At 39.6% G+C, this 16,343-nt stretch overlaps 1 protein-coding gene and 1 pseudogene across 4 annotated transcripts in view; both read right to left on the bottom strand.

Annotated features, from left to right (window-relative positions):
• Nucleotides 1-16,343, bottom strand: part of SLC12A6 (solute carrier family 12 member 6) — an 87,137-nt gene that overhangs the window by 26,743 nt on the left and 44,051 nt on the right. For 2 of the 4 annotated variants that reach the window (XM_027083774.1, XM_027083776.1), the window contains exons 3-4: nucleotides 7,380-7,430; nucleotides 776-870 (exon numbers count right to left, since the gene is read on the bottom strand). In XM_027083774.1, the coding sequence (XP_026939575.1) occupies nucleotides 776-870; nucleotides 7,380-7,430 (146 nt within the window). The remainder of the gene's footprint in view (nucleotides 1-775; nucleotides 871-7,379; nucleotides 7,431-16,343) is intronic. The other 2 variants (XM_027083775.1, XM_027083777.1) reach the window with 1 other exon arrangement.
• LOC113607965 (retinitis pigmentosa 9 protein pseudogene) lies at nucleotides 8,587-12,370 on the bottom strand (annotated as a pseudogene).

Below are 16,343 nucleotides of genomic sequence, written 5' to 3'. Positions count from 1 at the left end.
AGAAAACACAAAACCACACTGGCCCCTACAGACAATTGTAACCTCATAAAGAACACTGATAACATAATCTTTAACTACAGTACTACTAACAGTCTACTAACATTTATAGCTATTACTTATAGCCCCAAGCATGGCCAGGTCAATGCAAATCTTTTGTGACTGAACCAAATATTCACCTCAGAACTTTTCTTGAAGAAAGTTAAGAGAAAATATCATTTAAAAAGTAGGAACACTGAGGAAAGTGGCACTTGAATCATTGTCCAATGTAAGACAATGCAGTGCTGGACTGAACCAGGCTCCCTTCAACAATCAGGACACAGATCCCCTCAGAGTCCATGCTACCTTAGTCAGATGAGACATTCAGGTCCTCTTAATCCAGCAGCCTGCTTCCTACCCTTATTTTTGGTTAGTAGTTCTAAGGTAAATGACATTCATCCCAAACACAGAGTTGAAAAATTTTGTAGTTAGTAGATTATTACAACACAGAGATTTAAATACTAGTTAAATTAGACAGCAAGGTTCTCCACATGCCTGTGATGTCAACATTCCTCTTTATTTCATAGAAATTTGACTAAATGGTTATTCATTAATTAGCAATAATTAGATTATATAGATTAAATCAACTACAATGACAAGCTATAGTAAGTACTGTATTTTAACAGTTAGTTATTAAATTATCCAACCTGCACTATTTTAAAACTAAATGGGGTGGAAAACAGCGATCTTAAAATTTCTGTTCCTGAAATCTCTGCCCTAGTTTTCTCCCAAATATTACCTCAAAGAGTGCCAAATTTTTATCAAAATATTCATCTCCTTCTTCATAATTGGAATTGTTAAGATAAGCATTTCGAGCTTTCTTATGTCCATCATCTGGAAAAAAATGTAAATCAAGTTAGTTTCTCATTGGTAATGAAGAAGCATCAGCACCAAATAACTGCATGTTCCCCCTGTAATAACAGAACCCATTTTCATATTCAGATTTTCATCTGAGAATGGCAGAACTCAATCAGCACTGCTTGGAGAATGTGACTCCCTCTTGAACAGGAGCAAAAGCAAATTTCTAAGAAGTAAACATGGGTCATTCCTTTTCTTAACAATATGAAGACCTGTAGAAACACTATTTGTTTAAGATCCTAGCCTATAGAGACCCTACTCTTAATGTCACCCAAATCTAGCATGAAAAAATAATAGTCACTGAGTACCTGCTCAGTGTACAACACTGTGCTAGACAAGGGCTACTTTCCACACTGTTGCTGTGGATAATGGCAATAAAAGCCCTCTGCCTTCAGGGCTATCTGACCTTTTATAAATGACATTTTTGTACAAACATTTGCCACCTATCTTTTTATGTTAAAAGAGGCACCCCACAAGAATTTGGTGAACCTGCTATGAGGAAAAAAAAAAAAAAAGAGAGTGAGATTGGGTTCCCTAAAACAGTAGAGTTTCTGTTGTTTGAGTGCTTTCTTAACTTTGGTTCTTTATTGTAAAAGTTACATAGTTCTAATTGTCTGGCAGAAGAGAAAGAGAGAAAATTTTAAAAATTGTGTAAATGTCATTAAAAACTAAGATTTTAGGGACCTCGCTGGTGGTACACCAGTTAAGATTCTGCGCTTCCACTGTAGAGGGCATGGGCTTGATTCCTGGTTGGGGAACTAAGATCCCGAATGCCGCGCGGTGCGGTCCAAAAACAAACCCCCACCAAAACCCTAAGATTTTAAATATTGAAGAAACAGAGGTCAATACAAAAATTAAAGAAATTAATTTAAAGTCCTATAACCTTAAATATGTAAGATGAGCTTGGGAAATAGCCAACAAGCTATCAAAATAACTGAGTCATGTCAAAGGACAGAAGAGCCAATCTGAAGGGGTTCTCACTGGCTAAAAACGGGATAATGTAAACATTAAAAATATATAATGCAATGAGGTCTTCCCTGGTGGCGCAGTGGTTGAGAGTCCGCCTGCCGATGCAGGGGACACGGGTTCGTGCCCTGGTCCAGGAAGATCCCACATACCGGGGAGCGGCTGGGCCCGTGAGCCATGGCCGCTGAGCCTGCGCGTCCGGAGCCTGTGCTCCGCAAGGGGAGAGGCCACAACAGTGAGAGGCCCGCGTACCGCAAAAAAAAACAACTAGTCCCCTTCGCAGAGTTGCTATGGAAACAACATCGAAGTCTGAAAAATAATAAATGTAAAGAATTAAGCAATTATCCTGTCTTTCCTGTACCAACTGTATTTCACAGTAACTAAAGAAATTTTCTTCATTATAGAAACATTCTGGCGAATAAATGCAGATGGAATGATATAATTAGAAAAAAATCACCAATTTTCAACCCCTAATAAAATAATGGTTATGAGCAGTGATCATCAATGGTTGCTAAAACCATTAGGTGAAAAGCTGAGGCATAACCCACTAATCAATCTGGAACCCACTGATCAACCTGGAACTCACTGATCAATCTTAACATCACTAAAAGTGGGACAACACAATCTTCTAATGTAATACAATGAAAAATACACTGTGCAACTTATGATGTACTCTTACCCAAAGAATGGAAGTTGAATCTAACCAAGCCTCTAAGTGTAACTACCAGTTCACAGAAAAAAAAAGGAGGCACATATTAAACATCACCACAAAGATGTAGTCATCAAATTCAGAATGTGGAAGACTCCACATGACAAATAATCTGATTTTGTCAACAAATAAATGGCATAAACGAAAACAGGCGAACTCATAAATTAAGAGACTTAAGATGACATACCACATCAATTGCAAGGTGTGAAACTTGTTAGAATCCTGACTCAAAACAAACGTCAGGAAACAGAGGAATATGAATACGGACTGGTTATTTTTTAAAAAATGGGTAAGTAAAATCATATGATGTCTGGAATTTTCTTTAAAATATTCTGGGAAAAAATTTGGTGGGGGCTTGAAAACAGATCTGCAACATTGCTGAAACTGGGTGGTGGGTTCACGGAGGTTTATTATGCTATTCTATTTACTTTTCTGTACCTCTGGTAATTCCCATAATAAAAAGCCATAAAAAGAAATGCAATTATTTTCCTCTCTAATGCTTCCAGAAAATTCTAAAGAGAATGGCACAGCTACAAATTATCACCACTTTTGAATAATTCATTTATTCAATTAATTCGATAAGTATTAAGTTCTCATATGTTGGGCACCACAACAGTAGACAAGGTAGTTAAAGACTGTACTTTCATTGTGCGTTTACTGAAGTCACAGAAGACAGAAAATAACTTTTAAAAAAGTGAAAAAAAAAAAAAAAAGAATAATTGGGCTTCCCTGGTGGCGCAGTGGTTGAGAGTCCGCCTGCCGATGCAGGGGACATGGGTTCGTGCCCCGGTCCGGGAAGATCCCACATGCCAGGGAGCGGCTGGGCCCGTGACCCATGGCCGCTGAGCCTGCGCGTCCGGAGCCTGTGCTTCGCAACGAGTGAGGCCAAAACTGTGAGAGGCCCACGTACCACAAAAAAAAAAAAAAAAAAAAAGTGATAAGTTCCGTGAAGAAAATGAACCATGTACTGGGATAGATTATGACTGGGGATGGGAAGAACAGACAACTTTCGGTAAGATCTTTAGGGTGCTGGTAAGCAGGCTCTCCAGAATTAAAAAACATATATACTGATTTATAGTATTTGCCAATTTCTGTGGTGCAAATACTTACACATGCTAATTTCAAACTACTAATGTGAAGTCACTGACGTGGTTTTGCGGGGAGATGCACTTAATTGGCTCTCATGAGCTGGTACGAGCTAGCAGGCTGCAGCATACCCTTGGCACAGGGTGGTCAGGAAAAACCTGCCTTTCAGGCAGAGGGACAGCAATTTTAAAAGATCCTAAAGCAGAAACAATCTTAATGGATTCATAAAACAAAATAGATAACATGGCTGAAATAGAGCTAGGAAAGGACAGAGTGGTTGGAGAGACAGGAAGAAGTCAGATCATGTAGTTAGCAAATGGATGGCTCTTCCGAATCCATTTATTGAGTAGTCCCTCCTTTTGCCACCGACCTATTCTACATAACACCACCACCATGGGGGCTGGGGCCGAGGAGAGAGTGATGTGAGAGTGTGTTAATGTTATTTCCCTTATTGGGGGGGACAGGGGTATAGACATCATTTTTTCTTAAGTAAGAGATTAAAAAAGAAACAAAAAGTGGAAAAAACTGCAAACAACTTAGGGTGACAGAATAGTTCAAATATATCAATAATACCAATAATTATAATAAGGCAAACAGACAAGATTTACAAGTTAAAACATGAAGATTGACACACTGGATTAAACAACAAAATCCAGGCATATAGTGTTTACAAGAAACATAATATGCACACACAAAGGCTGAAAGTAAAGGAAAGAGATATATCAGGCAAATACTAACCAAAATAAAGCTGACACAGTTTTATTATTAGCAGATAAATTTTTCTTTGAGAAAAACTATTAGGGATGAGAGGATAACCATATAACAGAAGACTTAATTCACCAAGAAAGTATATAAATTTTAAACATACATCTATTGTTTATAGTTATCTCTTTCTGTGTAACAAATTACTCTTAAATTTAGTGGCTTAAACAACACATACTTATCATCTCAGTTAGTGGGAGCTAGGAATATGCGCATGGCTTAGCAGGGTCCTCTGCTTCAGTCTCCTGTCATGGCTGTGGTCTCATTGGAAGGCCTGGGGAAGATCCTCGTCTAACCTTACTTACATAGTTGGCAGGAATCAGTTTTTTCAGGCTGTTGGTCAAGGGCCTTTCTCAGTTCCTTGCCACATGGGACTTTCCATAGGGCAGCTTATAGCATGGCAGCTGGATTCCCTCAAAGCAAGCCATCAAAGAGCCAGAGAGGGAGTACAAGACAGATGTCACAGTCTTTTTGAAAGTGACGTCACTTTTGCCATATTCTAATAATTAGAAGGAGTCATAAAGTCCAGCCCTCACTCAAAGGAGAGAGGATTACACAGGGCATGAATACCAGGAAGAAAGGATCAACAGAGTCAGTCTAAAAGGCTGCCTACCATATCCACCCATCCATCCATTCGTCCACCCACCAATCCATCCATGCCTCAAAATATTTGAGGCAAAAGGGACAGAATTATACCAAGAAATTAATAAATCTACCATCACACAGGGAGATTTTTAGCATACTTTTCTCAGTAATTGATAGATGAAGCAGACAAAATAGCAAAGGTAAAGAAATCTGAATAACAGAATGAATAACCTTGGCCTTAACGGAGATAGCATTCTGCATGCAAAATTAGAGACTATACATTTTAATCAAACATACGTGGAAAATTTACATATGGAAAGTTATCATGTACTAGATCTTAAAGACTGAACAAATTTCAAACAGGTATAATATAAGCCATGATCTTGGTGTATAACAACGAGTTAGAATTTAATTACAAAAAAAATAAATTTAAAAACGTTGCGAAGTTAGAAATTAAAAAAAACCACACACACTGCTTAACAATTCAAGGATCAAAGATTAAAATACTTAAAAATTGAATAACAATGAAAACACTACCTATTGAGACTTGTATGATGCAACAAAAGTAGCACTTCAAAGGAAAGTCATTGCTTTAAAATTTTACATTAGCAAAGTAAAAAGAATAAAAATTCTATGAGCCATGTACCTATTTTAAGAGGCTAGAAAGGAGAATAAATCCTAAGACAATAGAAGGAAAAAGATAATGATAACTATACCAGCTGTCTTTTGGTTAAATGTCCTTTTCTGTCTCTCAACTTTCCATTTTTCCTGGGTCCTTATGCCTTAGGTGGATCTCTTGTAAACAGCAAGTAGCTGTGTTTTTACAAATTTGACAATCTGTCTTCTTAATAGTCAAGTCTATCGACCTTAGCAATTGATATATACAGACTGAACTCTACCATATTTTTATTTCTCTTTGGCTTTCTTTCTCTATGATTCATTCTCATTTTCTCTCTGGATTTTCTGGTTTGTTTTCCCTTATTCCATTTCTTGTCTCTCCTCTCTTGGAGTTTCCACACTCTATTTCTATTCTTTTAGTCAGTTCTAACTCTCTCCTCCTGACTTACATAATATTAGTATCTGACATTTCCAGGAGTCTTTTTTTTTTAACTACACAAATAAGACACTGAAATTATTTCATACTGACAACATTGACTTGGGTCCAGGTCCACATTTACCATTTCATTTGTTCAATATTCTTTGTTACATTTCAGAATACTAGTCTTCTGGGATCATTTTCCTTTTACTTGAAGTACATTCTTTAGAATTCCTTTAGAGGAGGGTTTCTCAAACTCAGTCCTGTGAAATTTCAGACAATACAATTATTTGTTGTGGGGGATTGTCCAGTGCATTTTAGGATGTTTAAAGGCATCCTTGGCCTCTAGTCACTAGATGCCAGTAGCATCTCCAATAGTGACAATCAAAACTGTCTCCAAACATCCCTTGGGGGACAAAATTGTCCCTAGTTGAAAACCAAGAGTTTAGAGCAAGTCTCTCGGTAAAAAGCGTTGTTGGCTTTTACTTAACTACAATTGTCTGTATTTTCCCCTTAATCCCAAGTGTCTTGCTAAACACAATTCTAGGATAATAAAATTTTTGCAAATACTTTAAGACATTAGTTTTGTTATCTGTTTGTTGAGAATTCTATCATTCTGTCGTTCCTTTGATGATCTGTTTTTTTTCTCTGCTGCTTTCAAGATCTTTTCTTAGGTGTCCTGCAGCTTCATTAAGATACGTCTAGGTGTAGTTTTCTTTTTGTTCACAAACACCCTTCACCTGTTACTAATCTACTATTTAACTTCTTTTTTTTTTTTTTCAGTACGCGGGCCTCTCACTGTTGTGGTCTCTCCCGTTGCGGAGCAAAGGCTACGGACGCGCACACAGGCTCAGCGGCCATGGCTCACGGGCCTAGCCGCTCCGTGGCATGTGGGATCTTCCCAGACTGGGGCACGAACCAGTGTCCCCTGCATTGGCAGGCGGATTCTTAACCACTGCGCCACCAGGGAAGCCCTTTTTTTTTTTTTTTTTAAATGTAACCATACTTTCAATAAAATCCCACTGAACACCATCATGCATGACGCATTGTGTTAGAAGGTGAGCCTACAACATGAAACAAGATGGTCTCTGCCCTCAAGAATCTTCCAGACGTGGGCAGGCACTAATTACCACAAATGTAGTGGCTTAAAGCAATATCCATCAACTTCCAGTCTCTGGTCTGGCATGTAAAGAGATTAGAAGTCTTCACTCTGTCCTAACCAGTAAAAAGCTGAACAAACTAATCATCAAATCTTCTTAAATCTAGCAGAGAATTGAGGTCACAGGGCAAACCGCTGACCCCAAAATTAGAGAGATGGGCAGATACAGAGTCAAAACTTACCGGAGCAGAAACCTCTGTGGGAACCAATGCCAGGGTAGGATACTTTGCTGCCTGTCAGAAAAAAAGCTCTGGTTTTAAAATTCTCATGTGAGGGCTTCCCTGGTAGCGCAGTGGTTAAGAATCCGCCTGCTAATGCAGGGGACACGGGTTCGAGTCCTGGTCCGGGAAGATCCCACATGCCGCGGAGCAACTAAGCCCGTGCACCACAACTACTGAACCTGTGCTCTACAGCCTGCGAGCCACAACTACTGAAGCCCACATGCCACAACTACTGAAGCCCGCGCGCCTAGACCCCGTGCACCGCAACGAAGAGCAGCCCCCGCTCGCTGCAATTAGAGAAAGCCCTCACACCGCAACAAAGACCCAATGCAGCCAAAAATAAATAAAAATAAAACAAATTTATATGAAAAAAAATCTCATGTGATTTGGTTCAGATCATCCAAACAGTCACCGTTAAAAGGCCAAACTATCTTTTAACATAATCTAATCATGGGAGTAAAATCCCTTAAAGTAACAGTTCTACAGGTTTGGTAGGAAACCTTGGGGCTGTTTTATAATTTCGCCTACCACAACCATGATGGCAGGCTGATAAGATACCTCGGTAAAGGGAGGTCTGGTGGCTTCTTTTGACTTCCTTAATAGTAGAGAGTACTGAGTTTGAGGAAAGAGGTTTTAGGATGAAGGAATTTGATTGACAGCGTTATGGGCTCAGCACTCTGGGAATTAGAACAGAGGAGGAGGAGTTTGGTTTGAGGTTCTTTTGGGTAAGCTGGGCAGAAAAACCACAGGTCAAGGGAGATAACAGGCTTAACTGATGGACCACAGAATGTAGGCCAGAAATAGAAGACAGAGAAACCTGGAGTGAGGGAGAAGGGACAGGAGTTAACTTGCAGGGGCTACAGTGGATGGAGAGATTCTCATTAAAGCAGAAAGTGGAGAAAGGCTTTAGTAAGAGGTTAAACATTTAGATCAGTGGTTCTTCAAATCTGGTCCCCAAACTGACAGCATCAGCATCATTTGGGAACTTGTTAGAAAGGCAAATTCCACAGTCCATTCCAGAATTAGTACAATAAATCAGAAATTCTGAAACTAGGAGTAGGGCACGGGAATCTGTTTTAACAAGCACTCTAAGTCATTTTAATGCACCATAAGCTCAAGAATCATTGATATTATTCTTCCATATTGTAATAGAATAGGTTTATCATGAATGGAACTCCAGCAGGAGAAAGAAAATGCCTGAAAGGAGAATTTTCTGCTGCATGCTGAGCTAGAAATGCCAAGGATAAGTGTAAGGCATTGCTTGAATTAAATGGCCTTAGGGTTTTCAGGAAGAACAAGTCCTGGGCCATTCCAGCCAATTGTGTTATTGAGATAAACTTTCCAAGGCCAAGACTAGGAGCTGTTACTGAGGAGAACTGGGAAGGAGTCAGCCTGGCCCGCATCGGTTATTCTTTAAAGAGGGGGGAATCCAACACCTAGGAAAAAAGGCAGGAAGTGGGGACAGTGAGTTCCTGGGACCCTGAGTGATGAAAACAGCAAGAGACCCTGGTGGAGAGGGAAGACGCTTGCTCATGAGCAAAATCTGGCTCCACTTTGGCTCAGCAAGAACAGACGCCCTCTCCTAGACGCAGGCACAATCCCAACCTGCTGAGCTGCCTCAGCTGCAGCAGTCAAAGCCAGAAGTTCTCGTGCAGGCTGTGCTTAGCCAACAGGAGGAGGATAGATTTGGGGATGTGGGTAGCTGACCCAGTACAGTAATTCCTGTACCCTTATAAGTTTTCTGAATCAATTTATTCTGGGAATAATAATAATCATGGGACAATGGCAATAAGCGCTAAGGAAGTTATAGACATGATTGTTCATTGTTATTATAGGGTAGCACTTCCCCCTAAAAAACTCCACCAAACATGACAGGGATTTATGAACTCAAGACTCCTGTGTGCAGCAAAGATCAACATGCTTTACACTGCTGATTTAAAAAATGAAAAAAAAAATGCAGACAAATGTGTATGGTATGCTAGTATTTGTGTTAAAAAAGAGAAAAAACATTTGCTTGTGATACACAAAACGTTTCTGTATGACTTCACAAGAAACTGGTAAAATGGATAGCCATTGGGAAAGGGAACTCGGTACCTGGGGAAGAGAAGAGGAAAGTTTTTCATGATTAAACCTTATATACCTTTTATAATTTTTTTTTTGACCGCACCTCGTGGCTTGTAGGATCTCAGTTCCCGACCAGGGATTGAACCTGGGCCACAGCGGTGAAAGCGCCGAGTCCTAACCACTGGACAGCCAAGGAATTCCCCTTATATACCTTTCAAATTTGGACCATGTAAGTACGTTATTATGATTCAAAAATAAATGAGTATTTTTTAAATAAATAAAATAATGAGCTTTTATCCTTAGCAACAGAGGAAAGTCAAGCCTGAAATCTAAGGGCATTAAGTAGCCCCACCATGGAGGGTAGAAGCTGTGGCAGCACCTGGAAGAGATTCCTCAGAGATTCCCTTAGTCTGGCCACCCTACCAGAGGCATTTCTAAGGAATCAGGACCCACAGTGATCTGCAGGGAGGAGAACAATGAGAAAAGCTTTCCAGCCCGAAATCAGCCGCTGTCCAGAGCTAGCACCTGGCAAGATACAACTCACTCTCCTGTGGCGGTCACATCTTTACTGGAAGGTAGGTGAGAATTCACACCTGTGACACCAAATCTCCTCCTCTCTTGGTACTTCTCTCTCCTATTCCTCGCTGATTCCACAGTCCTCTGATCTTTGGCCACAGTGTTTGATTTTTGGGGAGAGAGTGTTGAACAAGCCAAGCTCTTGTCATTCTGAGTCTGAACTCTCATTTGACTTAGACTTATGCTTTCGTTTTTTCTTCTTTTTCTTATGCTTTTTTTTCTTCTTTTTCTTGTGTTTCTCTTTACATTCTGAGGAACTGGAGCTGCTCCCATCTTCATCTGATGTTGAATCCTCCAGTAACTGTTTTAACTGTTGTATCCTTACATCCTTTTCATGTCTTTTATTCTCTTTTATGATGTCATACATGGGATCTTCATGTGCTACTCTGAACTGTTCTAACTTTTGGTTGCCTTTGATTTAAAAAAAGGGCATTCTTTGTCGCCTGTTTGGTGCCCATATCGTTTACAGCACCAACACTGCATGACTTTGACTTCTTTCCCCAGTGGCATCCAAAGTCCTTTGGTTGGTGCGTGGGCCACAAATTCCCTGGCATGTTCATTGCCTGGGACATCTGGTATACAGTCTTCTGGCTTAGTCTCATCTTCCTTGATAAGCCCAGGAGGAGGTTTTTCATAAAAGGACTCCAGGTGCTTGAGCTGCCGCCGCTTCTGCTCCCGGCGCCGCCTCAGCTCCTGCTCTGGAGGCTCCTGCGGCCGCTGCGTGCCCCCAGCCCCCGAGTCGTCGCACCCGGGCCAGGACGACATTGCGGCCCCGTGTGGGGCCGCGAAGACTTCATTTTTAAAATATCAGCAACTATTTGTTTTCCTTCGCTTTGAACAGTCTTTCATTCCTGAGTACCATGCTCATCTTCCTGCATCCTTCACTGATTTAGACATTTAATAGTGTTATATCCCAGACTCAACAGCACTTCATCCCTCTCGAGGGTTATAGGAGGAAAGGAGGCCCAGCTTCAGCATACTACTTCCCTGCTGTTCAGTAGCACTATAATATTGTTGTTATAAAAATCTGACTTTATAAACATCCTGCCCCATCCCACTGCCTGCTGGTCTAAGCCACCTCCTCACAGCTCTGGCTTCCCTTGCTGCAGCCCCTGAACCTCTATGTTTGGGGCTTCTCTAGTCTCAGGTTTCAGGTGCAACTACCCTAACTTTCAGACACTTTGGTTCTGGAGGTTTCTGGCCCAACTTCCACTTGCTTGCTTAATTTTGGGGGGTGTGGGGGGGTGGAAGAATGTCCCTGGAGATTTTGCATGCATTTATGAAACCAGTAATCCCCTCCAGACTGTCTTACCCAGGGTCTACTTGTGGTGGTGTTTTGGAATGGGAGGGTCCAATAGAGCTCCTGCTCAATTAGGAAAGGTCAGGGTTTTCTACGCAAGGAGCAAAGCTCTCAACAGAAAGGCATGGATCAACCAGGTATGAAATCAGCAGTGGTTATACTGAAGGGCATGGATCAGTTCTTGGTCTGAATATCTTGGAAATCACGCTGCTTCCGATGTACAGCCTTCAGAAGTCTGGGTCACTACTATGACCCCAGGAAATCCCAAGTGGAATGGAAATTCTGGTTTCTGAATAGCAAATAACCCTTACTCTGCAAGAACTAAAAACCAAACCCATATCCTAGGGTTGTTTTAGAATTATGCAGAATCCTAACATTCCTTTGGAGGATACCTACTGAGACTGGCCTCAGTAATGCTTTGAATTAAACAGCCCACCAGGTCACTATTGTGCTTCTTTTTTCTCATTTTACCAACCATATAATGCTGATATTATTGGGAAACTTACTGGTGTTTCACTGTACAATTCAAATGAAACCTGATAGGAGTGCCATTGGCTCTATTGAACATTTCAGATTTCCATTTGTTATGGCATACTTTTTTTGCAAGCTGAAAAAGGGTATACCAAATGTCTTGCTCTTTATAAGCATTTTATTGTTGTGGTGCTATTATTTCTATAATGTTGCTTTTTTTCAATTACCACTTATGCTACAACTTGGGCTTAGCTAAGATAAACCTCAGATTCCTCCCTTAGACTCCTGAGCTTGTCTAATGGCCTTTGTTGGTCTGAGCTAGGCAGAACAAGAGCAGTAAGTGTACTTAATCTCCCTTGGCACAGGTTTGGGTCTGAACTATGTGACTAAGTGAACATGAAAGGTTGTCTCAAATGTTATAAATTATGTTTTTGATTTTTAGTTTGGATCAAAAGCCAAATAAGAGGGCTACCCTGGTGGTGCAGTGGTTAAGAATCCACCCGCCAATGCAGGGGACACAGATTCAAGCCCTGGTCCAGGAAGATCTCACATGTCACGGAGCAGCTAAGCCCGTGCGCCACAACTGCTGAGCCTGTGCTCTAGAGCCCATGACCCACAACTACTGAGCCCACACGCCACAACTACTGAAGCCCGCGTGCCTAGAGCCCGCGCTCTGCAACGAGAAGCCACCGCAATGAGAAGCCCGTGCACCGCAACAAAGAGTAGCCCCCGCTCACTGCAACTAGAGAAAGCCCGCATGCAGCAACGAAGACCCAATGCAACCAAAAATAAATAAATATATATATATTTTTAAAAAGCCAAATAAGACGCATGTTACAACTGGTTGCTGTATCTCTCAATTAAGTCTACTGCTTTCTCTTTTTCTTTGCAATTTATTTGTTGAAGAACCTATGTCATGTGTTCAGTAAAGTTTCTGATGGTCTCCATTTTAATGAGCATCCATGTGATGTTGTTTAAAATGTTGCTCTGTTTTCTTCTATTTCCTATAAATTTGTAATTGGGTCTAGAGGCTTAGCCACATTCAGTATTTTTATGGGGGAGGGAGGAAAACACCTTCAAAGTGGTATTTTGATCTTCCATCAGGAGGTACATGTCATCAGGCTGTCTTTCTTTTTGAGATACTAGCAACTGTTGATGATTAATGCCTAGATTCATTAATTTATGAGGGGTTACAAAATGGTGATATTCTGTTATTCTTCCTTAATTTATTAGCTGAAATATTTTTATAAAGAGACATTCCCTCTAATTTACTATTTGGTTACCCACTCGTATAGTTGAAAACAAGATAAATACTTCATTCTTTCCTTTTAGACTGATTCTCAGAATAATAAATTGGTTTACTAGAATACTCCAATGGTGACCAGTTTTTTATGAACTCATGAATTTAAATACTGGATATTGTTTCAAATCAAATCCTTTTTCTGCATCTATTAAGATAATTATATGATGTTTTTCCTTCAATATGTTAATATACTAAATTATATAAATTGATTTTTTTTTAAATTGATTTTTAATGATAAACCAACCATGTATTTTTAGCAGAAACCCAACTGGTCACAGGAGTAATTTTTAAAAATACAGTTGACCCCTGAATAATGCTGGGGGTTAATCGAAGTATAACTTATAGTTGACTCTCCGTATCTGAGGTTCCTCCTCTACATCCGCAGGTTCAACCAACCAGGGACTGTGTAGTACTGTAGGATTTACTATTGAAAAAAATACAAGTATGGGCTTCCCTGGTGGCGCAGAGGTTGAGAGTCCGCCTGCCGATATAGGGGACACGGGTTCGTGCCCAGGTCTGGGAAGATCCCACATGCCGCGGAGCGGCTAGGCCCGTGAGCCATGGCCGTCGAGCCTGCGCATCCGGAGCCTGTGCTCCGCAACAGGAGAGGCCACAACAGTGAGAGGCCCGCGTACCGCAAAAAAAAAAAAAAAAACCAAGTATAAGAGGACCAGTGAAGTTCAAACCCACATTGTAAGGGTCAACTGTATATTGCTTGATTCAAATTGCAAATATTTCATTTAGGATATTTGTATCTGTGTTCATAAGTAAAATTTGCCTATACTGTTCTCATACTGTCATTGTTAAGTTTTGGTATCAAGGTTATGCAAGTCTCAAACTGAGTTGGGGAGTGTTTACTTGTTTTTCTGTTCCTTGAGAGAAGCTGTAGAAGAGTGAAATGGTTTTTCCTTGAATGTCTGGTAAAAACTGTAAAAATGCCAGGGCCCACTGTTCATTTGCTTGCTTGCTTTCTAAAATGTTTTAAATTGAAAATTATACACACGTACACACATAAGGGTTCATAAATCATAAGCCTACAGCTTAATTCTTTATCATGACTGAGTTTCACCCTTCTATACATCTCCTCAGCCTGACCCTGAGTTTTGCAAGAGATCTGATGAGTCAGTGGGAACAGCAGATACATTAAAATAACTTCACTCTGCTGACAGGAAAAGAAAAGCATTTAGAAGGTTTAAAAGATCCTATTATAAACTCCCTTCAGCAGGCAAGGCAACTGAAGCCGTTTTTCAACTACTGGGCCAAATTATCCTAAATGAGGTTTTTACAGAATCTGGCAAGATTTTAATTCAAGCTACCACAGCTTTTTCTGAGGAACTATAAGATGATTAGAAAATATAACAAAAATTATCTTTCACTCTTTTGCAAACTCCATATTTTTAAAAATAAACCAGTAAGGGGAATTCCCTGGAGTTCCAGTGGTTAGGACTCCTCACGTTCATTGCTGAGGGCACAGGTTCAACCCCTGGTGGGGGAACTAAGATCCCACAAGCAGCGTGGCATGGCCAAAAATAAATTAATTAATTAAAATAAAAATAAACCAGTAAGGATTTTGAGGCTGTAGTTAAATGTACTTAGGATGGGAGACAGAGGATGACAGTTATTAACAGCATGAGAAAAAAGAAGAATATAATTTGACTTAATGAACCTAGGAGACAGACAGGGTAGCAGGATGAACTTTCCTAAACTGGATAAATCCCCAGGTTTATTTAAAATTGAACGCAATTGTAGGTTGCCAAATGAGATTAATGTCTGGAGTAGTCTTTTCGTAAATACTAGGGTTTTTAGCTAATACTGACTGAGAGAATTCTTCACGATCACATACTATTTCTTTTTGCCTACAATTAGTTAATCTACTATCTTTTACTACAAGTGCTTAATTGGAAACAAAACCCAGCTTAGTAACACTGGAACAGTACCAACTCCCCTCACTGTCCATTTCATTAACTAAGTCCTTCCCTCCCTCCATTACACACGTGTTCCTGCTCAGACGATGAACCACTCTCCAAACATCTCTACCTATCAGGCATGTATCAGAGACAGAAGCAATTTAACAGTTTAGGGGGAAATCTACCAAAATCTTTCGATTAAATCTTAACCATTCCTGGTCCAAATATGAAATTTTTATACAGAGAAGACGAATTTTGAACAGTTTAAATAAACTATCCAATATAAAAATATAAAAAAGAGAATAGTGACAGCCTCAATACCACAAAGCTAAGACCCTGGTGATCACAATTCTAGCTACATGTTCATGTCAAACCATTTACTTAACAAATATTTATTGAGTGCCTAAGGTGTCAGTGTTCCAGCACATAAACTCACTCAAAGGAATGAGAATTAAGACCAGAAACTTAAGTCCTTAACATACAAAGAGCAAAAAAGGAATATCCCAGTTTCTTCAACTAATACTCTGAACCTATAATAAGCAAACAAGTCAAGTACTTTCTCTATTTTGGACTTTTTGATACCTTATATTTCCCACAGCTGCTTTGCATATATTCTAACCGTCAAAAGTTCAACAATGAATAAATCAAAATAAACTTCAAATCAAAAGACAGACACATAAAATAGCTGTTAATATATTTAAAAGTACTTAATTCACTCATAATTAAAGAGGTACAAATAAGAACTAGAGATGCCATTTCCACCTACTAGTTAAAGAAAAAATTTTAAGATTGATAATATCTACTTTTGATGATAGGGACCTGCGTATGCTTCCACATTCTTCATTGGTGGGTGTAAGTTGATATATCTTCTTGAAAATATATATACCTTTTGACCAGGGAATCCCACTGTTAGGAATTTATCCTAAAAATATACTGGCAATGAGAATGCAAGGATATATGCACAAGATGTTCATTGCAACATAATCTGTAACAGTAAAACACCTTGAAATAACTTAAATGCTCATGAATAAAATTACAGTGTAGGAATAAATGAAATTCTATTCTACTACAAACAAAGACATGAGGCAAAACTTTATGTACTGATATGGGATGTCCAAGATAAAATATTAAGTGAAAAAAAAGGAAATCACAGAACAGTCTGTATAGTATAACTCCACTGATAGAAAAAGGAAGAAAGATAATCATAGTATATAATATAAAAATGTGTAATAAAAAATTTCTATAAGAATTCACAAAAAAGTGTCAATAGCAAGTACCTTGGGGGAGTAGAAGTGAGGTCGTGG

The sequence above is a fragment of the Aethalodelphis obliquidens genome, unplaced genomic scaffold, assembly GCF_003676395.1.
Source record: "Aethalodelphis obliquidens isolate GAN/ISIS:26980383/991018 unplaced genomic scaffold, ASM367639v1 scaffold51, whole genome shotgun sequence".
Taxonomy (NCBI): Eukaryota; Metazoa; Chordata; class Mammalia; order Artiodactyla; family Delphinidae; genus Aethalodelphis; species Aethalodelphis obliquidens.
The sequence above is the reverse complement of the archived record's forward strand: the minus strand, read 5'-3'. Positions and strand labels throughout refer to the sequence as shown.